Source organism: Alexandromys fortis, unplaced genomic scaffold, assembly GCF_014885135.2.
Source record: "Alexandromys fortis isolate MF-2015 unplaced genomic scaffold, M_Fortis_MF-2015_v1.1 scaffold_111, whole genome shotgun sequence".
Classification (NCBI taxonomy): domain Eukaryota; kingdom Metazoa; phylum Chordata; class Mammalia; order Rodentia; family Cricetidae; genus Alexandromys; species Alexandromys fortis.
In genome coordinates, this window is record NW_026067996.1 from 808,356 (window position 1) to 832,442 (window position 24,087).

The 24,087-nt window shown below is 45.9% G+C and overlaps 1 protein-coding gene across 4 annotated transcripts in view; it reads right to left on the minus strand.

The window, feature by feature from the left end:
* Positions 1–12,407, minus strand: part of Iqsec1 (IQ motif and Sec7 domain ArfGEF 1) — a 336,298-nt gene extending 323,891 nt beyond the window's left edge. For 2 of the 4 annotated variants that reach the window (XM_050160329.1, XM_050160330.1), the window contains exon 1: positions 12,073–12,406. In XM_050160329.1, the coding sequence (XP_050016286.1) occupies positions 12,073–12,332 (260 nt within the window). In that variant the 5' untranslated portion in view covers positions 12,333–12,406. Of the gene's footprint in view, positions 1–12,072 lie in introns of all 4 variants that reach the window. The other 2 variants (XM_050160328.1, XM_050160334.1) reach the window with 2 other exon arrangements.
* Positions 12,408–24,087: the final 11,680 nt, after the last annotated feature.

A 24,087-nucleotide genomic window follows, 5' to 3' on the forward strand; every position in this document is an offset into this window, starting at 1 on the left:
GAGAGAGAGAGAGAGAGAGAGAGAGAGAGAGAGAGAGAGAGAGAGAGAGAGAGAGAACTAGTGAGAACAGGGCCCTATTATATGAAGAGCAAAGATGACCTCAATATATGATAGCAAAGACGGCTTGTTCTCCTTGTTCTCGCCGAGATTCTGGGCTGGTTCCCTTGTGCCTACAGAGTTTGTCATAGATCTGCATCCATGTTTGTCAGCTTCTCCCCCAGGCTATGAGCCTCCCTGCCAACATCCTTGACTAGTTCCTGCCCCTGCCCTCATTCTCTCTAGGTAAGGATGAAGCATGTGTTCTGTATCTGGTTCTATTCACTGTTGAAAGTCAGGTGTCTATGTTCTTGCCTAGTACTCTTTTGTTTCTTTTGTTTTTCAAGACAGGGTTTCTCTGTGGACCCTGGCTGTCCTAGAACTCATTCTGTAAACCAGGCTAGCCTCAAACTCACAAAGATCTGCCTGCCTCTGCCTCCTTCAGTGCTGGGATTAAAGATGTGCACCACCACCTGGTGCCTATTATTCTTGAATTGTTTCTCCTTTATTTTCATCAGTTTTGTTTCATGAATCTTGGGGTTCTGTCACTTAGTGCATGACTGTTTGTTACAGTTATGTCTTCTTGAGGGACTGCCCACTTTAGACTTTCCTTATTCACAGTAGCAATCTTTTTCTTAAAATTTATTATGTTTTTTACTATTGATTTTTTTTTTTTAGTTTTTTGGTAGGGTCTCGCTATGTGGCCCTGGCTGGACTGAAGCTCATTTTGCTGGCTATGCTAGCCTCAAACTTTCAGAAATCTGCTTGCCTCTGTGTCTTAAATGCTGAGATTAAAGATGTTCGCCACCATAGCTGACTGGTGTTGCCACTGTAGTTTTCTTTCGGTTACTATTGCCTGCTACAGGTTTTATTAAGTCATTTACAAATGACGGTAAACAACAACCAGGCATGATCGTGCATGCCTTTAATCCCAGTACTTCTGAGGCAGAGACAGATGGATCTCTGAATCTGAACTCAAGGCCAACCTGGCCTCCTGGTCTACAGCACTAGTTCTAGGGCAGCCGGGGCCACACACACACACACACACACACACACACACACACACACCCTGTCTCAAAAAGCAAAACAATACAAAAACTTCACAAATAAAGATAAGCAAGAAAGACATTAAAATAAACCATTAGAAAGATACCAAATTAACACAAAAGGAAGTAATGAATAGAGATAAGAACAAAGAAAACAGTATTGCATCTACAAATCCTACTTTATAAATGATATATTGTCTAAGTGGATTAAATGTTACAATCAAAAGGCAAAGATTGGCAAAATGCATAAATCTAGTTACATGCCATCTACAAGATTCTTTAGATTCTTTAGACACAAATAGGCTGAAAAAAAAGAATGGAAAGAGGTTTACTAGACAATAGTAACAAAAATAGAATTAGAATGGCTCATCAGCCAGTACTGTAGTGAATACCTTTAATGCCCGCATTAGACATAGGTGTAAAATCAACAAGAAAACAGAAGGTATAAATGACACCACAAATCAACCAGACCTAACAGACACAAAATCCTCCATCCGACAAGCAGAATACATAACATTCTCTAATGTAAATGAAGAATTTCCCTACATAGACCGTATTTTGGATCTCTAAAATGAGCCCCACTAATTAAAAAGAACTGAAATTACATGAAGTGTGTGGCTAAAACATAACGGGCTAAAATCTAAAGAGGTCCCCAAAAGATGATATCTCTCAATTGTTGTGCCTGGCTGATTCTCCTTCAAACCACCACCTCCTCCACCACTTTGCCTCCCTGTGCTGTTCCCTCATTTGTACCAAAACCAAGGTTCCTACCTAACAGAGCTGTAGTAAGTATTTACAATATGAACAGCCAATCATAATAGTGAATAGTGATTAATCATTATGACTAAGGGTGGGAACGATACATTCCATTCTTTTAAAAAGGTTTATTTTATGAGTAGATGTGTTTATCTGTAAGTGCGCATGCATGTTGGTGTAAGTGTCCCTCACTGAATCCTCTGTAGCTATAGTTAAACACAGTTATGACCCTCCCTAGGTGGGTGCTGGGAATTGAACTCTGGCTCTCTGCAAGAGTAACAAATGCTCTTAGCTGATAAATCATCTTTCCAGCCCCCATTTTTGAGTAAGGAAATGTAGCCATACAGTGGTGTGGGCTCTAAGAATTCCTTTGCTCTTGTTATCTTAGCTGGAACTCCCTTCACCCCTGCTGGATCATCTAAACACTGTTGGTAAAGGCCAACTACAGTGGCATCTGCGGAGTCCTTAGCCCAGTGATTGGTCACTGTAGGTGCCAGGGAGGCCAAGGAAGATAGCCTATGGTTGAAAATCAACCATATTTAAAGACTTCTACACATAGAGAAAGATAGCCTTTGAGGCCCCTCAAAGAAAGAACCAGGTGAAAAGAAGACCTCAGAAAGGTTAACCAGAGAAGTAAGCATATGGTAGAGTGTGAAAGGAGGAGGCAGAGCATTCGAGATAGCTCTGCTTTAGGAAAGGGGTTAGGGAAACCATTTGGTTTTAATGACATTAAGTCTCTGATACTTTAAAACATGGCAAGAATCTGTAACTAAAGGCTAACCAGATGAAGACAGTATGTCTTACAACGAATTGGACTCAAACTCTGTTGTACTAAATATGCAGAATGGTAAGTAGTGCATACTTACCATTAGATAGATAAGGTGCATGTCAAAGCTCTAATCATCTATTTCTAACCTTGTGACTTACACTGCACACAAGCTTCTCAGGCCAGGAAGAACAAAAGTGACACAACTTAGCATGGGCCTCCTGTACATTCATGTGCACTAACGATTTGCCACTAGGAGCTAAGTGATGCTCTGTAGTCCTGTTTTACAATAAATAAATTGGAAGCAGTGTAAGGCAAAAGCACTGACCTGAGGAAACAGCCTGTTCACGATAGACGAAGTACTTGGTGACAGAGTCTATGTCTTAGACATAGTGCTATCCATTCCCTGCATATGAACTCATCAGAGAGCCACCTCAAAGCCCCTGCCAGGTTAAGGAGAGCAAGCAACCCTGTTTGAACTACACCTCTCAAGAGGTGGGTAAATGACGCTCCTCTGAGTACTGAGAACTGGAAGTAGCTCCAGGGATGTCACCAGCCCACTCACTCACTATTCCAAAAGCCACTGCAGGCAACAAGGCCCCAAATGGCAACCTCCCATCTGGAGACTCTTTCTCCTGGCTGAGTTGTTCTTTCTCCTTTCCATCTGGGAAGACGACTGTCGTGGGTGAAGAGATAGCAGGGAATCACATGCCTTTATCCAAAACATATGTACACCTCCAACCCCTCCTAGAACCACCTGGGCCATTCCTATGTCCTGCTACACCTACTGTAGCCTGTCTCACTGGCCCTGTCTGCCCAGGAGCCCAAGGTCCTTTCAATGTATAAGTTCATTTAAGGACTCTTGTCTTCCTCAGATTAAAGCCAAAATCTCTAATGAGTCTGCATGGCCCTGTGTACTTTGCCCCACCATCCCGTTCCCCTACCCCACCTGTTCACCCTCCCATCACAAGCTATCCCCCTCATACACTGGTCCCTTCCCTGTGCCTCAATCAAACCAGGAATATTTCCTGCTGGAGGTAACTCTGAGAGGGGGATTATCACTGTCCCAGAGTAGAGATAAGGAAACTAAGGCTCAGAGAGATTCATTCCACAGGCCCAGGAGCAGAAAATAGTAGAGCTCAGAGCTTGGCCCTCTCTGGAATTTGTCCTTGGGTTTTCCACACTTGTTATTCCATCAGTTCCCACTCCGTTATAAGCTGTTCATGGACCCTTGCAGCCCATGCATAAGTCTCATCCCCATCAAGGTCCCTGAGGCTACCCCCCAGTGCCACCAACATAGGTTTGTCATTTGGGCAATGAAACTCACATAGCACTTTGGTCATGTTGCAGAATATGACACAAAACAGCTGCAGAACACAAAGAGGAGCCCAAAAGGTTAGGAAACACACATATGTGGGAAAGAAATTCAAATTGGCTCAAAGAGTGTCCAGTATTGGCTGAGCAACTGGAGAACCCTTCCCATGTATGTTCACAGATGCTTGCCAGCTGGGCACTACCACTGAGGTTGTTTTGCCATGATGGAATAGGAGCTCTTGGAAGTAAAATTTTTTTCTGCAAGGTGACCCAAGTAGCACCAAGACACTAAATCTGATGCTCATATTTTTTTGTTTGTTTGTTTTTAAATATTTATTTATTTATTATGTATACAATATTCTGTCTGTATGTATGCCTGCAGGCCATAAGAGGGCACCAGACCCCATTACAGATGGTTGTGAGCCACCATGTGGTTGCTGGGAATTGAACTCAGGACCTTTGGAAGAGAAGACAATGCTCTTAACCTCTGAGCCATCTCTCCAGCCCCTGATGCTCATATTTAAAGTGACTGCTGTCTCTGGGTTGATGACAAAGCTGGAGTTAATGCTAGCTCCTTAAGTCAAAGGTCTGGGTGACTGAACTGTACCACACCTAGAAGGGCCTCAGATGTTTCACACTGTAAAGAATACACCTATGGGCAGCTCCAGAGCTACATAGTGGTGAAGTGAGGCATACTGACCAGGTGGGCAGGCAGATCTGGGTGCAGATCCTGCGTCTGTCAGGACAGTGGGGAAACTGCTAAAAAGACTGAGATTTCGTATCTATGAAATGGAATGATAAAGCCCATGCCTGTCAGAAGGTTCCAGTGTCGATGCAGACAAAGAAAAGAATCTGGAGCTACGGGCAGAGCTCAGTTTGGAGAGTCACCGCCTAGCTTGTACAGAGGCGTGAGTTTGACCCCCAGCACTGTACATCTGTAGTCTCAGCACTCAGGATGTGAAGGTAAGACAATCAGAAGTTCACAGTCATCCTTGGCTACAACGCAAATTAAAAGTCAGCCTAGCATACATAAGACCCTGCTGCAAGAAAGAAAGGGAGGGAGGGAGGGAGGGAGGGAGGGAGGGAGGGAGGGAGGGAGGGAGGGAGGGAGGAGAAATAAATAAGAAAATGAAAAGAAAACGAAAAAGGTATACAGTACCCAGTATACGGAACCTAAAGAGCTTAATTAACTTAATAACATTAACATTAACTGCTGTAATTTGATGCATATTAAGGTCAGAAAGCAAGACTTTCTCTCTTTTTCTTTTATTTTCCTTTTTTTAAATTTATTTATTATGTATACAGTGTTCTGCCTGCATGCATACCTGCACCCTGGAAGAGGGCACCAGATCTCATTATAGATGGTTGTGTGCCACCATGTGGTTGCTGGGAATTGAACTCAGGACCTCAGGCAAAAAATATGCCAGGTGGGGTGATTTATATCTTTAGTCACAGCACTCTGGAGGAAGAGGCAGGCAGATTTCTGTGAGTTCAAGGCCAGCCTGTTCTACAAAGTGAGTACCAGGATAGCCAGGACTGTTATACAGAGAAATCCTGTTTCAAAGCCCCCCAAAAAAAGTAGTTTCTTTTATTTTGTATGCATGAGTGTTTTGCCTGCATGTATGCATGTATATACATGCATGGCTGATGCCCTCGGAGGTTAGAGAAGGGTGAAACTGGAGTTGCAGATGTTTGTGAACCACCATGTAGGTGTTGGGAACTGAATCTAAGTCCTCTGCAAGAGTAACAAGTGTTCTTAACTGCTAAACTATCTCTACAACCCCTCTCTCCTATTTCTCTGTAGCTTTGGCCTCCCCCGGTAGGAAAGACAAATGTTTCTAAATCAGGATATAGAAAAGGTACAACTTGGAAAAGGTTAACCTAGTTTTGTTCCCTAACCCCTGCCAGTCTGATATCTCGGTCCTGAACAAGGTAACTTTGTCAGACTTATCTGTGCTTGTCTGGCCTCTTCTGCCCAGCTGTTCCCATTCATAGACATTCCACAGTCACTCAGGGCACTTGTCACCCCCAAACACTCCATGGCTACAAGTGTGGTATGCATTCTGTCTCACCTTCTTGACGGTCTCTGCCTCCTTTCTTGCTCCTAAAGCCCTAGCTCAAGTAACACCTCCTGCATGAAGCCTGTTGGTGCCCAAAGACAACCATTTACTTCACATACTCTAGGCCTGCACACTGCTTGGCCCCATTTCCTACTCCAAGCTCTATCCCTGGTCCTGTTTCCAAATGAAGGAAGTGAGGAAGCTGCCCTAACAGAGGAGAAGAATTCTGCCTACCTGTGTGGCCCAGGAACAGGGTGAATAGAGGAAGTGGCAATCACATGTCTGTTTTACTGATCCCCATCCCTGGGACACAGTAGGCACTCCATAAATGTTCCCTCCCCATCCATGTGCTTCTAAGCACCCTCAAGGGTACAGAGGTATGCAATAAAGCAAATATTGAAAAACTTTAATTGCAGAACCTGGAGGGAAGGAACGAGAAGTGGTGTTCTGCTCTGCATGATTCTTCCTACTTTTCTATGTGTTTGAAAATTCTGGGTCTAAACAATCCTTAAAAGCAATTTCAATGCCCTAGCTAACCCTGTTCCAAAGCTACCATCTATTGAGCCCTCGGTGACAAACACCACAGACAGTGCATAAGTCTGATCTCCTTCTATAGAAATGGTTAACTCTCATTTGTACTGGGACTGACTTAGAGAGGCTGGGACTTACCAAGTTTGAGCCACTAGAAGATAGATACAGGAGGAACAGATCTTCTAACCCGCTGCTAAAGGATAGCTAACTGTCCAGAGGCTAGTAATGAGAAACCCTTAAAGATTCCCCAGAGAAAGCCTAGGACAGTTAGGGTCACAGGAGGTATTGCAACAACAAAGCTGCCATGCTTTATTGATAAAAAAGAGGTCTTTTCCATATATAATACTGGCCAGTGCACTCTACATAATTCTAAATTATCAGATCCACAGAGAAGACCTGCTACCCAGGAATTCTATCTGTGTCACTCAGTCCCACTTAGCCTGCAGTTGGGGAGGAGATCTGGGCTGCAGCCTGACCTATGTCTATACTGGGTCAGGGCCAGTAAGCAGGAAACTCACTGAACTCAGATGATCTCAAGACCACATCAGTAGATCTTACCCCATTTCAGATAGGACAGTTTCACCTTTTTGGATTCCAGTGCTTTCCAAACTCTCAGTTTGTCTATGTTTGTTCCTCTGGTGGCTCAGTGGTAATTATTCCAGTTGACACTCTGACAAGCACAAAACAGTGTACTTCCCAAGTTAAGTCGAGTGTTGCTCTTCCATTAAAAAAATAAAATAGCACAATCAGCTGTCAAAACACCATAGACAAAACAACTGACAAATAGCCATCCTGATAACAAAACATATGGATGTCCTCACTGCCTGACTTATGTGGCCAAGTGCTCACACTTTCTTTCCCATGGCAAAGCCCAGGGGTTTCAGGTCTCTGCAGGCACAGTGGCCTGTATCCAGTATGGACACTCACGTTGAAAACACCAACATCTCCTGACTGAGTTTCACACCCTGCATGGCTCACTGTTTTCCTCAGCTCCAGCAAGATAAAGAAGCATTCCCTGATTTATTTTCTAGGTTGTAAAATAATAATTTGCTTAGCTTGTTAGACGACTGGGAGAGAGCTTCAGAGAAACACTCCCTCGTCTTTCTGTGGACTCTACCATCTGCAGGAAAAATAAGAATGGCTCACCCTGCTCCCTTACAGTGTAATACATTTTGTCCAACTAGGACAAGTGTCCTAAAGTGTGGTGCAGCTTGTTCCTGACAGAGGGACATCTTCCCAGCACTGGATACAGGCTTTATCTCAGCTAGGAGAACAAGAATATTATTTAATAGAAACATAAGCACAGTGTCTCCTGCCACCAGTTTCTTAGGCACAGTCACAGAAGAGGAGAAAAAGGCTCTCCCAGCCTCTCCCAGGCTCCTAGTCTTTGCTCAAAGGGAGACAGGAATCTGCACATAAGAGCACTCTGCTCCGGGGCCCCTAGACCCCAGCTTTGGTACTATTTCACTTTGAGGAATAATATAACTCAAAGTCTCCTTGCCAGGACCATCCTAAGTAGGGCTGTGTCATCTGCCTGCTGCCAATTAGGACAATCCAGCTTTCCCTTGCCGCCCCCTCTTCCATGGCCACCCTTGAGCATGCCCCTGAAATGAAGCACCATCATCATGGTTAATGTCACCACAAGCCCAGGAAGAGCACATTGTTTGGTAAGTCAACAGACACTGAATGCCACTGAAAACCTCCCCCAGAGTGAGTCACCAATTCAGAGCTTCAGAAACCGTCCTCTCGGAGTGATGTGTGATGTGACAGCCCTTGAGGGCCGGAGATGAGAAGGTGGAAGAGGCAGCACTGGGTCTCTCCCCAGCCACTTAAGGCTGATGTTGCCTTCCACCAAGAAAATTCAGAGGATCAAAAGCTAAAACAGGGTCACCTTCTTCCATCCTTGCCCCTTTATACAACCACCACCAAAAACCCTGCCTTGGTGACTGAGATTCCAAAGGGCAGAAGGAATCTACCCATGCTGGGCTCCCTCAAGCAATAGCCAGGAGCCAAAAAGAATCTTGAAAGCTGGTCTTATCATTCCACAGTCTGAAAGGCAGGCAATAGGTGAGCAAGATCAGGACTCAGACAGTGTGAGATCCAACACTGGCTTACAACAAGATGGTAGAGCTTAAATGAGGCTTGTGATCACTCAGAGCCTAGGTCTCACAACAGTACCATGGGAGTTGCAACTGTCTCTGTCTGATAGACATGATGATGCATGAGGTGTGAGCATGCAGCAAAGCCTTAGGGAATATCGCCATGCGCTCCTAAACTTGGTTCAGTACATTCATCAGTACCTGCTACATGATGGTTCCAATCACCCTTTTCCTCCCAGTCCCTCACCCATTCAAACAATATAGTCTGAACACCCACTAGGTACCCAAACTCTAGTGAGGGGATTGTGGCTCTAGACATGGATCATTAGAATATAGCTGACTGAACATTGCATACGAGTGCTGATGCTGGGAAGGGGGGGGGATCAACATCCATAACAACAGAAACTACTCGCAGGCTAGCAAAGGCACCAAGAATGAATGACTGGATTTCTTCCCTGTTTTAATTTTCTCCTCTACTGCTGGAAATCAGTGATGGTCTAGTGGTCAAGAAACATAAGAAAGCCCTCTGAGAAAGAACTTAAGGGTTCCTGGGATTGAAAGCTTCTAGAATGTCTAGGCATCTTGGATCTGGTGAGGTGATTATCAAGCTCACTCTTATCTCAAGGTAAGCAATGGACCACTGAAGCTATCTATGTAGTGAGCAGGGAGCTTCTAACGAATGCTCTAGTGGCTAACAACTACTTAAAAAGGGTCAGTCAGTTCTTGTTCAGCCAGTATGCTTAGCAGACCCTCTTTTTGTTTTTTTGTTTTTTCAAGACAGGGTTTCTCTATAGCTTTGGAGCCCTTGTAGACCAGGCTGGCCTCGAACTCACAGAGATCCGCCTGCCTCTGCCTCCTGAGTGCTGGGATTAAAGGCGTGCACCACCACCGCCTGGCTCAGACCCTGTCTTATAAGGGTCACTCAGTGGGGACAGGAAAGTCTGGGAATGGCATCACCAATGCCCCCCAAATAGGGAGTAATAGAGCCCAGTCCCCCAATTCCATTTCTCCAAAACTGTCATCTTGTACTTCTCTGTCACCTCTGGGAACTCAAGCTCAGTAACGATTGTCACCTTCAGCAATCCTTCCCCACAGTTCCATATTCCCCATTTGATCTCCTGTACCTAGCCTTTAAGTTTCCTCCTCCTGTCTGGGCTCAGCTGATCCAAAGAAATGAGAAACTTGCAGACATGGGAAGAATGTAGCCTGCATGAAGTACCTACAGGGCACCCATTTCCTCTCCCTGTTACCTTAGGGAAAAACAATGGAAGGCAGTTAGGCTGATTCCTGCTTTGTGTGCATTTAAGAAAAGCTGAGGTGGAGAAAGGTGGTGTGACCTGTCCCACAGTCACCAGCTGGGATGTGCAGAGCTGAGCCTTAGTCCCAAGTTCATCAACCCACATTATTTTCTTTACACAGCATTATTTCTCTCCTTTCCTGTGGTTCTTCCCGTATCTCTCAATACTATCTCTCATGGTTCTGCATACAACAGGTACTTAATAAGAGCTCTCGGGGGGCATTAGTCATCCCACACTCCTTCACATCTATCATCTTATTCATAGAAATCCTGATACGGGTTCTAAACACACAACAGTTGAACTAGAGGACATGGGGTATCCTGCCAGAAGAGGAAAGAATTGGCATTTCTTTCCCCAAAAGGCTAAGAAAGGAGTTTCAGGCAAAAAACAGGGCTAGAATACTGTCTTGAAGGGAACCTCGTGTTCCGTTTCCTATCCCATTCCTCAGACATTCGCTCATTATCATGGGGTCTACATGCCAGCAACATACAATGTCCCAGAGCTTGTGAGAGAAGTAGGTCCCAGAGTTTGTGAGAGAAGTAGATTCTCCAGCCTGCCCAAGACTTGCTGGGCCGGAGAAACTACAATCACCAAAGAAGTCCAGGCTCCTAGTGTGCATATTCAAGTTTGCAAGCTGCCTTGGACCTAGAATAGAGAGCAAAAACTGTGCTGCCTCTTGCTTTCCTCAAAAGTGACACTACACTTTATTGAGGTGACACAGGTTTTGTCCGAGCCTCTAGTAGGGGAAAAGCCAGATAGTCTCAAAGCTGGAAGCTTCTGAAACAAAATTTCAGCATTTGCATCCCTTGACCTCCTCAGCCAAGACCACCATCTAGGATTGAAAATGGAGATTTCCCAAGGCAAGGAAAGAAACCTCTGCCCCTCTGAGTTCTCCTGTCTACATACTCCGCTTGGTCAGTAGAGGTGACTTTGAAGGAAAATAAGGACAATATCTTCCAGGATAGTGTTGTGAGGCATCAGTCGGTCAACGTGTGTCACTGTTCCCTATCAAAACAGGAATGTGTGTCCCTGCCCTGGTGCCACCTCCCTATGTTGTGAGGGACTTCATTTCGGCAGCCCAGACTTAGCTCTCCATCCTTGCATCTAACATGAGCTGACCCACAGCTTCAGTGAAAGGGACTACTGGAAAGCCTCAGAGCTAAGAGCTCCCTCCCTCTCTGTGCTCTGGAGTGGCAAGAAGGCTCTGTGTCAGTGAAACCGATCAGGAGCTAGTCACAAATCCCAAACCTCCCAGATGAACTGAAAGAAGAGGTGGGTATAACATCTCAATCTGCCCCCCCCCCCAAGGAGCCACAGAATCCAGCCACACTCTGCCTCTTCGGACCCCACTCACCCCACACACAACTCTCCTCTTTCAAAGAGTGGACCAACCCTTCCATAAATGCCTAAACTAGTGCTCCAAGCAGACTGTAGCAGGCCTTCTGTCCCATGTCCATAGCAGGACACAGTCCGACCTGGGGTAGAGGAAACGCCGTTCCAGTGCCTGGATTAGAGTCCCTATCTGGGGCCAACAGAACTCCCTGCTCCAGCACTGCATGCCCTAAGCCTCTCAGGTCGCTTGTTCTAGAACTACTGACCACATAGCACTTTTTCTAGTCGACCCCTGACAGTTCCAAAGGCTGCCACAGAGGTGGTGGGCAGAGAGCTCACCACAACCGCGGCAAGCCCATCCCAACGTCACCTAAGCCCCTAGCCTGGAGCCCGAGCCGCGCCCAGATGGGCACCGAAGATTGCCAGCAGGGCTTCGGCACCAGCACCCAGAGGCAGCGAAGCTGCTGCAGGCTGGAACTCCTGGGACGTCAGGGGCCGGGGTGGCAGGATTGTGCCTCCTCGGCGGCTCCTTAATCCTCGGTCCAAAATAGCCAGGGTAATCTCGGGTCGAAGCGGGGGAATTAGTGTCTTGGGGGAGGAGGACGAGCCCCAAAGCTGGACGGCGCAGGGTCCGTGTGAAGAGCACTAAGCAAGAGTGGCCCAGGCGGCCCCGAGCGGGCGGGCGCTGCACGCGACAGCCGCGCGGCGTGGCCAGGCCGGATGGCAGCTCCGGGAGGTCCCGGGTGCGCCGGGCTCCGGCCGAGGGACTCACTCCACGGCCCCCTGAGAAGTTCGCGCGCCCCCGGAACGCCTGCTCCGCCGCTCGGCACTTACTTGTCGCGGCGACAGCCGAGCTCGGGGATGGCGCCGAGCGGCGAAGGGCCCGGGTCCGGGCGCCGAGCGCACGCGGCCAGGTGTCGCCGGTGCCGCTCCAGCAGGCCAGCGTTCTCACGGCTCAGCCGCGCCACTTGGCGCTCCAGCTCCTCGATGCGCCGCCGCCGTTGCGCCAGCAGCTCCTGCTGCGCCGCGACGATCCGGGTCAGCTCCTGCAGGTACTCGGCCGCCGTGCCCGGGGGCTCGGCGGCGCTCGCCATGGTCCCCGCGGCGGATGGCCGCGCCTCAGGCGAACGGGCAGCGGGGCGGCGGCGGTGCAGCCATGGCTGCGCGGCGGGGACAGAGGCGCGGCACGGCGCGGCGCGGCAGCGGGGCTTTGCCCGGGGGGCGCGGCGGCGCGGGGCTGGCGCGGCTCCGCCTCGGCTCCCGCCTCCGCCGGCGGATGCCCTGTGCCTCGGCACCTCCCGCTCCCCCGCGCCGCCGCCACCCCGCTGCCCGCTGCCCCACCGACGCGCAGGGGTCGGCAGGGCGCGGAGCTGCGGCCGTCACGGGCAGGCAAGGAGTTTGCAAAGTGCCGGCTGCGACGCGAGAGGGAGCGGGAGCCTGAAGATCGTAGAGGAAGGAGGCGCCTGTGAGGGAGGGCGCCGCCTGCCGGGCCCGCCTCTCCACCCCGCGTGCCTTGTTCTTCAGCGCCCCAGCAACTCAGGGCCAGGGCTCCGAAGCCCCTCGTCCTAGTCCCGGCCCCGCCCCCTAAGTCCTTTAGCTCCGCCCCTCCATCCTCTGGTCCCTCCGCCGGGTTAGTCTCAGCTCCGTCCGGTAAATCCCTCAGCCTCGCCCCTCAGCTCTTCAGCCCCGCCCCCAGGTGTTTCTCTCCTTAACCCCGCCCCCGTGTCCTTTAGCTCCGCCCTTTCGGCTCCGCTCATTCTCGGTCCACACTTCTTCAATCCTTTGCCCTTCAGCTCCGCCCCCTAAGCAGCTCAGTCCCGCCCCCTCAGCTCCGGGTACCGCCCCTCGAGACAGCTGTCTGAGCTGTCGAAGACTCTAAGCACCACCCCGTCGAGGCTCAACCTCGCCCCTTTCGGCGCCTCAACCCTTCACCCTCAGCAGGTCAGCAGCCCCCCTCCCTCAATACTGCCCCCTTATAGCCTCAGCCTCTTCTCCTCAGCGCCCCCCACCTTTAGCGACTATATAAATGTAGTTACTTTTTTCTCACGACTTGGCCAAGTTATTTATTATACAAGACCTAAGCTAGTTAGAATAGAATATTTGTACTTATTGTATATAATTTCATAGTAGGTTTAGAACTCTCTTACTTAAACAAAAGGGGGAGGTGTTTAGCCCCTCTCCTCAGTTCTCCAGCTTCTCCTTAGCCTTTTCCCCTCAGTTCCTCTGTGGGACGCCCTTCCTCTAGCCTCAGTTCCTTAGCCCCAGGTACCTTAGCTCTTCAAGCATTTCAGCCCGCCCCTCAGCGAATCAGGCTGGTTTCTTTTTCATTCATTCATTCATTTATTTATTTATTTAAGATTTCTGTCTCTTCCCCACTGCCGCCTCCCATTTCCCTCCCTCTCCCCCAATCAAGTCCCCCTCCCTTGTCAGCCCAAAGCGCAATCAGGGTTCCCTGCCCTGTGGGAAGTCCAAGGACCACCCAAACACACTGAACCTGATAGAAGAGAAAGTGGTTTCTTTTTCAGAGCTTCTCAAATCTGTGTCTTCCAGTGTGTCTGAGCACCTTGGCCCCAAACTCCTTAGCCCTCCAGCTCCTCCGTTCCCCTTAACCTTAGACCCTCAGCTCTTCAGCCCAGAGACCCCCCAACCCAGCACTTCCTGTCGACTCTTGTCAGCCACTTTGAAATGTATAAAGGTTAATTAAAAGAAACAAGGAAAACTGTATCTTCATGGTACTGACCCATGATTTTAGGTCGTGTGAACAGAAAAACAAGTTAGCTCATGAGACATTTGGCATATTTTAAAGCCTAAGTCTGCTAAAACACGAGATTTGTTTTGTGGCAGTAGACACTAGGCTCACAAACTGCCCCTTCACAAACTGCAGTCAAAAGGTAGCCAGAGGGCTGGGGAGATGATCAGTGGTTAAAGGAACTGAATGCTCTTCCAGAGAACTTGGCTTCCATTCCCAACACCCACATGGCAGCTCATAACTGTCTTTAACTCTAGTTCCAGGGAATCTGACACACATACATGAAGGCAAAACACAAGCACATAAAATAAAATAATAAAATGGTAGCCAGAAGGCACTGAGACCCTACGGCAATTTGTCTTGCCTCTGAGTATGTTTCCTCAGCCATAATACTTGATTGTTTGAGTCTTCATAATTTTCATATCCCAGATTTCATTGGGCTAAATTTATTTACGTCTTGTCTTCTTGGTTTTAAGAGCAATTGCCACTGTTTCTTGTTTTCCAGCAAATGTTTTTAAGGCTATTAAATTGCCTCTGGGTAAAGACTTAACTGCATCTCCAAAGTTTATCAAAGTTCTTACCTGCATTTTGAGGGCATGGCTTTTGTTAAGGCTGACATTACACTGGCAAAACAATGGCTTCACTAGTTCCTGTTTGTTGATATCCCTCCAAACCCTCCTTGGCAGTTCCCTGGGCATGCCTACAGAGTGGAACGGGAGAGGATGATAGTAGGGCCCTGCCTGGGGTCCTCAAAATCACCAAGGACTTTTCTCTCAGGATGAGGCTATGTACACGTCACTCTAAACAAAGACTTTAATGTTGTCCCTTGTTACTAGGCTACTTGTTATGCTCCAAAGAATTCTTATTATCTTTGTAAATCTTGTGAAAAGCAATGTCATACTACATCCATTTATGTATCTAAAGTGTTTAATGTTTTGATTTTTAAATTTAAAATACACTAATACTTTTTTGTAATTGTGTTCTAATATATCGAGTGTCTCTAGAAGATGGCCCAAGCTTGATTCCATCTTAAGGGAGACCTGACCTTGGAGTCATACTTGTTATATCGCTAGTGTTTGGGATCAAAGGGAAATCAAACTCTAAATCCAGCACAGATCAGTGAGGAACAGTGGAGGAAGGAGAGGTGCGCCCATGCCCGGTGCCTGCATACTTTCCCCACTCCTGTATGTGCCCACAACAGTGCCGTTTGGAGCTGCCCTCACGTTTCTATCTCCACACTACCTGCTTGCCCTGCTGTGCCACAGACATAGCGCAGACTGACAGATCTGGAGCCTTAAAGGCGTGGCCAGAGAAGAAGTAGTTAACTGCTTTAGGGGTGTTAAGGGGAGAGAACCAGCCACACACCCTAGTTCTCTGTGGGATCCTGACCTCTAGGTCCCCGGCACGAAGGCAAGAAGTACACAGGGAGGTGACAGAAGAGTCTGCCATCATCATGGGGTGTGCATATTCCATTATCCCAGCTCACACAGGAGCAAGCTCCCAGGAACAAGGTCTGCCCTTCCATGGAGGGGCCGCCTCTTCCTCATAGGTCATCAGCCAGTCATTTACCTAGCAAATGTTCCTTGGTAGCAACTCTGGCTAGAATCTGGGGGTGCAGAGTAGGGCAGACATGGCCCCTGCTTTCTTGGTGTTTTCTAGTGGAGACAGAGAATGAACAAGTAAGTCAAGCAGTATGTGAGGGGGTGGTCACATGAGGGGGTGGTCACATGGGGCCTGTCCTCAGAGAAGCCTTGGGTGGGTTGGTGTTCCACTGTTGCCTGTCTAGATATTTTCATTATCAAGGGCACGTAATTTTCATTATGAACTAGGCTTCCAAATCTCAAGATCATCTTGGAGGAGAGCAATGACATTCTAGTGAGCATTTACTAGCCAAGCAACCACACACACACACACACACACACACACACACTAGCCAGACACATAATAGACAAACAAAAAGCCCACCTCTGTTGTATGAATGTTCCAATTATGGCTGCCTTCAAGTTATGGGCTAAGCTCAGGGACTATGGGTGCATCTGGGATAAGACCTCAGATAACATCCAGAGCAAGCCTGTGTCAACTTCACCCACCCAGCCATATACAGTACAGACGACATACAGGGTGTTTTTGACAGCATTATACTATCATTAGATTCAACATGAACCTGGTTATAACAACAGCATGTGAGCAGAGAGCTTTTCTTTGGGGCCAAGGAAGCCTGAACCAAGATGGGAGCTGTATAAATCTCCACTCCAACTCCTGCTCTGCTCTAGGCTGGACAGTTCCCACCAGTACCTCTCAAATCAAGAGGCCTAAATCATTTCTAACCCTGCCATGCAGACCTTGCTTGGCAAGGTGGCCAAGCACAACCCACAGGCTACCTTCTCCATTGCCACATCCTTTGATCCCCCTGGCTTTGATCTTCACTGCGGGACACCAAATGCACTGAGTTCACAGAACTGTTTCTAGAATCTAGACTCAGCTACCAGCTATCTCTGTGAGTTCCCCCAATGCCCTTGCCCTTGACCTAGGCAATTAGATGAACAGAACAGCAGGTCAGATGGGTGAGGATAAAGCAGAGGGGACTTTAATATGAAGAACCAAATAAAAACAGTGAGAACTGTCAATCAAACACAGTCCCTTATTTAAATCCAACAGCGCATAAGGAAAGAACAGAGCTTTCGGCTTCCCGTGAGCATGACTGCTGTGGCTGTCCAGTGGTGGATTGTACTTTAGGACACAGCCCTTGTCATGATACATGCTGGCAGCTAATGGCTCAAAACTCAGCTTCCCTTGGGAAATTGCCCTACTATGATAGGTCTAACTTGGAATTGGCATGTTTCTATCTCTACTTCCTAGGTGACTCTCATCCCAGAACTAGTTCATACATAGTTCCACAGGCAGGTCCTCTTGCCTAAATATGGGACATGCTGCAAGGTCATGCCAGCTCCAAAGCTTCTGGGAGGATCAGTAGAGGCCTCTTCAGGGTCTGCACCAGCTCAGCACAGTCAGCAAAGCTCCCTCCTTCCTCAGCAGGTGCCACATCCAAGAGTACTCCCAGAAGAGCCTGGACAGCCAGCTCTGCCTCCGAATGCTCCTCCAGGAAGTCACCTGGGGGCATCCATCTTTACCCATTCTCCCATCTTTATCTTCACACTTTCACTTTTTCTTGTTAAGATTTATCCACACTGTGATCCCAGTTAAGGTCCTCCTGCTTTGAGCAGGTTCTAAAATCCGAAACACCAATAATGTCATTTTTTAGTATTACAATTGAGTAAATTAAAGGCCAAGTCGTGTATACTGAACTGAAGAAAAGAAGCTGCAAGTAAGCCAAAGGAGGGGGGGAGGTAACAAGACTTTGGAGATGGCAAAGGGAATGGATTGTTCATAATAATTTATTAATTTTGATTCACACACAGCTCTTCAGAGATAGCATCCATTCTTTCAATATTATCACAAATTTCACCTCTAAAAACTTCTAGGAGCTCTCTGGATCACAGCTAGAACTTGAGCTGGCAGCTTCCTGGGCCTCTACATGGTTCACTGGGAATTTCTTGGCATTATGCTTCTGGATTGGATCCACTGTTTCTTGGATCCTGTGTACTCTTTCTCGAACTCATTTTCTATTCTGCAGTGTACATCCTCAAGTAGCTCTCCCAGAAACAGCCTATGAGAAGGTCTTTGAGTCCTTGTCTGTCTGAAAGTATTTATTTTGCATTTCTCTTTGATTGATAGTTTGGCTGGGTATGGAATTCCAGATTAAAAATCTATTTCCTTGGGCCTGGAAAGGCTGGCTCTGTTTTTGTCTCACTTAATGTTGCTGATGCTAGCCTTCCTTTAAATAAGTGGTTGTCTTTAGGAGCAAGGTACTATGGTTCTTAACCAGGACATTTGGAAATCTGGTGGGGAACATTTCTGGTCAATGACTGTGGATACTTTGCTGATGGATAATGACATAGAGGGGCATATCATTAATTTAAACTTGACGAGTTTGTTTAAATTACTCTATTATTAATAAAAATGTAGGACTCAATTGGGAAAAAACCTGATAAATCCAAAAAGTAGCAGAGAAAATGAACTGACCCTACTCTCCATATTTCCCAGATCTAAAACACCAGTCAATCTCTAAATCCCTCCCTACTACTTCTTGTGTATCTCTCTATCTGGCTCACTGGGTCCTCCAACATCTCTATGGTAAATTCTGGCCAGGTGACCATTGACTCTGCCCTCTGATTCAAGGTTTAACTTTATTGTCAGTCTCAGAGTGAACAGATCTCCCATAACAAAAACTACCCTCCCAAATTGCCAAAAGTAAAAAACAAAATTGGAGGACTCATACTACCTGACTTTAAGACTTTAATAATCAATAATAATCATCAAGAGTATGAAGATAAATGATAAATTAAGAGCACAGAAACTCATTCAGAAGTAGATCTATGCATATCAGATCAAGCTCTGACAAAGAGGCATTCAGCTAACCAAGGGAGGGGATACTTTCATCAGATGTTGAGATTGGATTGTCTGTATCCTGACGAATGACCCAGACATCCCACCTTCTCTAAAACTTAACTTGGATTATATCATAGAACTGACCATATATGGCAAGCATATAAAACTTCTAGACAAAAATAAAAGAAAACCATAATGATCTTGAGTTTGGCAATGATAAACAGAGAATCAAATTACACACAACAAGAAACACATTATTTTTTTTGGTTTTTCGAGACAGGGTTTCTCTGTGGCTTTGGAGCCTGTCCTGGAACTAGCTCTTGTAGACCAGGCTGGTCTCAAACTCACAGAGATCCACCTGCCTCTGCCTCCCAAGTTCTGGGATTAAAGGCGTGCGCCACCACCGCCCGGCAAGAAACACATTTTTAAAGGAAAAAAATCAATAAGTTAAACTCTCACAAAATGAACTTTGTTCTTTAAAAGATACCGCTAAAAAAAAGTAAAGAGGCCTGGAGAGATAACTGATATAGATATGAATAGTTTGCATTGGTATGGATCTTGGCTTATTAATACAAATTTAATGTCAATTTTGTTATATGTATATGTATTTATGATATTTATTATTGTGTTTGTGTATCTTATTTAAAAATGTAATGTCTAATTAAGAATGTAAGTTAATAAATACTCATCTATAATAGTCAAGCTTATAGTCATGTTAGATTTTTCTAGTTGTATAGAGATATATTTCAGTTAGATAGGTATTCTTCAAATCTTTCAGAGACCTTCAGAATATGGCATTTAAAATGCTTTAATAATTTAGGACTTTTCATGACAATGAAACACATCTGCTCCTGGCAGCACAAGCTACTTCAAGAGAAAGATGGGCATTGAAGAGGCTCATTATGGAGTTGGTTAGCCATAGGGCAAGAAACTGCTCTTGCCTGAACTGCTTGATAAATGGTACATGCAGGACCTACAGAGAAATGACTGCTGAACTTGCCTAATGGTGAGTTGGTTCTTCGGGGTTCCTGCTACATGAAAGAGTCTGCCAGATGTTCTGCAGGACACAGAAAAAAAGTGACTGACGAACTGCCAATATAGGTGGAACTGTATTCGACTTTATGGAAAAGTCTGCTGGATGCTATGGGCCAGTAGGCTGAAGATGGATGCCCCACTGGTACAGAAAAACTTTGGGTGACTGTCCAGGCAGCAAGATGTCTCTGTCAATTCTAGAGTTTTCGAAGTTGCTTACAATGTACTTCCTGTTTACTTAGGTAATATATCCTTCTGGAGTCTTGGATGGAGTTGAAGAATTTATAGTTATAGCTATAGTTTTCCTTAGTTATGATAAAAGAAAAAGTAGATATAAATATTGTAACTGTAATTCTTGTTTGATATCTGTTTTGTTATATGTAATTTTACTATGTTAAAGTTCAAACCTTCCTTTTTATCTAAACAGAAAAAGGGGAAGTGATGTGGGAGTCCCTCTGTTCATTTATTTAATGAATAAAGAAACTGTTTTGGACCTATAGCAAGGCAGAACTTAGGTAGGCAGGGAAAGCTAGGCTGAATGCTAGGAGAAAGAAGAGCAGAATCAGAGAGATGCCATGAAGCCACTGCCAGAGTCAGACATGCCAAAACTTTGCCAGTAAACCACTGCCACATGGTGATACACAGATTAATGGAGATGGTTAAATTAACATGTAAGAGTTAGCCAATAATAAGCTAGAGCTAATGGGCCAAGCAGTGATTTAATTAATACAGTTTCTGTGTGATTATTTTGGGGCTAAGCAGCCAGGAACAAACAAGCAGTGCTCCCTGCAACAGACAACTCGGCAGTTAAGAGTGTGAACTACTCTTGCAGAGTCAGTTCAGTTCCTAGCACCCACATCAGGCAGATCACAATTGCTTGTAAAGCCAGCTACAGGGGATCTGAATCCTGTTGGGCTACCTCAGGCACCTGTACTCACATGTTTAAACCCACCCACCCCAACACACACACACAATTAAAAACTAAAAAAAGAAAATTAGAATAAAGGAAAAGGCAACCAGGTCTGGTGGTACATACTTGTAATCCCAGCTCCTCAGGAAGCTAATGATAGAAAAGCTAACATCCAAGCCTAGCCAGGAGAACACAATGAAAGACCCTAAATGTAGATAGGGAGAGAGAGAGAAAGAGAGAGAGAGAGAGAGAGAGAGAGAGAGAGAGAGAGAGAGAGGAAATGGCAAATTGCAGCCTTGAAGAAAATACTTGTGAACTATAGACCTGACAGAGATCTTGGATGTAGACTATTCACAGAACCTTAATAACCTAATAGTAAAATAAATAGTTTAATTAAAGAATAAGTAAAAGGGGACTGAGGTTAAGAACACTTGCTGCTCTTCCAGAGGACCCAAATTCAGTTCATAGCACTCATGTCCTGTGACTCCAGCTTCATGGGATCTCAGGCCCTCTTCTGGCCTCCTGAGTACAGGAGTGCACATGGTACACATACGTATATACATACATTCATACACACACACACACACATATATATATACATGACATAAATGCAGGCAACACTCACACATATAAAATAAAAATAAGTAAGTCTTTTTTTTTTTTTTTTTGAGACAAGGTCACACTACATAGCTCTGGCTGTCCTGGAACTCACTATGTAGAGCAGGCTGGCCTTTAGCTCACAGAGATCCACCTGCCGCTGCTTCCCTAGTGCTGGAATTAAAGGTTGTGCCACTATACCTAGCTAATAAGCCCTTTTAGTAAAGAGACAACCCAATCTAAAACTGAGCAAAGTATCTGAAGCGATAATTCTCAAAGGAAGAGACAGTGGCATGGAAACATGTACCATGCTAGTACAAGCTAAGTCACAAGCTACCATGCACACTGTATGTTGACAAAAATTAAAGCTATAGAAAATAGTAGGTGTTGATGAGGATGCAGGAAAATGGGAACCTTTACCCACTGGGGCACCAACAAGATCAAAGAAAGGACTCTGTCCAAGTCCAGCTGGTGAAGCAACAAGTTTACTGGAGTTACTGCTAGAAGCATGAGTAACTGGAATGCAACTCTGCCACCAGAAAGTTCCAAGGACAACTTCTGCAAGAGCTATCACCCTAGCCAACTGTTTTGACCATTGATATGCTGTCAGGAGGAAGAGCCTTGTGAGGATCTCCTGAAGGCTCCTGTCCACATGAGCCCCAAGAGCTCCAGGAGGGAAGTCTACAGTCAGATTTCCTGAGGGCCTTGTTGGGTGATCACAGCACCTCTGATTCAAGATGGCCAAGGAAATGTATTTACATTCTTTGTGAGCGCTTAGTTTTACAAAATGACAATGAGCTAAGCCTTGAGCTTAGAAAGTCCAGACACTGTTTTCCATGCTCACAGGTCACTTTTTCTAAGTAGGACCTGCTCCTGGGCTTGACACTCTGCACTTGTCTCCCACTCCCTGCATTGCATTCTGGCAGCAAAGGCCATCTGACTAATCTTGCACTCATAGTTCCCACCCACTGCTGCCAAGAGCTGCCTAATAGCAGATAAAGGACTGAACAAGCCAGGAAAAGAATGACTGGGAAGCCTGTGAGATCGCCAGGCCATGGCACCCCTGAATTCCTGGTTGACATCTGAATCAGTGAAGCCTATAGGTGGATGACCTCATGCAAGTCACACACACATGTGCACCTACACATATATGCATACATATACAATACACACATAAATACATTTACATATACAAGCATGTATACAGACACATGTTATAGAGACATATACATATGCACATACATGATACATAATGCACACATAAATGCATATGCACATATAAATATGCACACACATATATACAAACATATACACATGCACATATATTGCACAAATGCACATATATGATTATACATATACCCACAAAAATAATACATGGATATACACATAACACATATATGCATATAAACATATATACATACACACAAAAATAATCATACACATATATTCATACACACAGGAGTGGGAGGAGTGAAGGCATGACAGGACACAACATGGATGTTCCCTTTCCCTCACACTCTTGTTCTGCTCTGCGGTGTACTTGACTCTCTCTGAGGAATACTGAAAATGTACCTAGTAGAGGATGGATAAGTCAAATGCTGGGGCATCTGGCTTGGTCAGAGCAGTTGCTGAAAAGCCCTTTGATGGTTCAGCTCTTTGAGCTCCAGCATTTCCCCTTTATAGATGAGACCTTGAATCCCACTCATTAGGCTTCTCTGAGGGTAAAGTAAAACCACATCTGGAAGCATAGAGCAAGCACGCTGTTCCTGCCTGATCTAAGAATCAGGGATTTTTCAGCACCCATCATACCCAAGCCAGAATACACATACTGCTATACCATGCACATGAGTAGAAAACTGTATATCTGTATTGAAAGCTATAATAGTAACCAGTAGAAGAGCAGAGATAGAAGGCATCATTTCCAAGATGACACAGGGACAATTTGACCAACTTAAAAACAATTAAGAAATTTTGATTAGTTGAAAATATAAAGCAGGATAGAGGAGTAAGCCCAAACAGGCCAACAACTACAATAAATGTAAATGTCTCCACCTCACCAATGAAAAATAAAGGACTAACTGCCGAATGTAGTGCTGCACTCTTGTCATCCTAATGATTTGGGAGGCCAAAGAAGGAGGTTAACCAGTTCTAGGCCAGCCTGTCTACATAGTGAGAACTTGCATTTAAAAAAAGCTAAAAGATAGTCAGATATGGTAGCTCATGTTTTTAATCCCAGCACTTGGTGGGCAAATGCAGGAGGATCTCTGCAAGTTGAGGCTACCCTGCTTTATGTAATTAGTTCCTGGCCAACCATGGATACATAGTAAGATCTTGTCTAAAAACTTAATTAATTAATTAAAAGGCAGAGACTTCGGATAAAGCTCAGCTAAACATGTGGAGAAGAGGAAAGTGGTTTAGGAGCCCTCCCCCCTCATTGGAATTCAGCTCCTACAGAACGATACCCTAAGTTGTCCTCTAGCCTCTATACATCTGCACATGTGCCCCCAAAGACATACACATAAAATTAATTAACTAACAAACAAACTTTTTAACCAATATGTACTTACACTATAGTGACAGTTAAAGTCACTTGCCATCAATTGAAGGTATTCTGTAAAACAGAATAGAGGGGAAACACCATCAGTTCAGACTTTGATTTTGAGACCTGTTGCTTCTTTCTTGAAAATAGAGATTCTGGCCTGAGTCTGCCACCTCTGCTGGAGCAGGCCCAAGCAAGCAACCTCTGCAGGAACAGGCTTGAGCCAGCTACCTCCAACCTCCTTCGGACCAGGCCAGAACCAGCAACTTCTTTCAGAAGAGGCCAAAGTCAGTGACTCCTCAGTAGCAGGCCCCAGCCAGTGACCTCCACAGGAGCAGGTCCAAGCCAACGACCTCCACCAGAGCAGGTCTGAACCGCAACCTCTACAGGAGCAGGTACAAGCCAGTAACCTCCATAGGAGCAGGTATAAGCAAGCAACCGCCATCAGAGGAGGCCTGAATGACCTCCAGGATTGCAGAGCAACCTCCAGGAGTGCCAAGTGACCACCAGGAACACCAAGTGACCACTAGGAACACCAAGTGACCTCCAGTGTGACTGAAACCATGGCTCTGA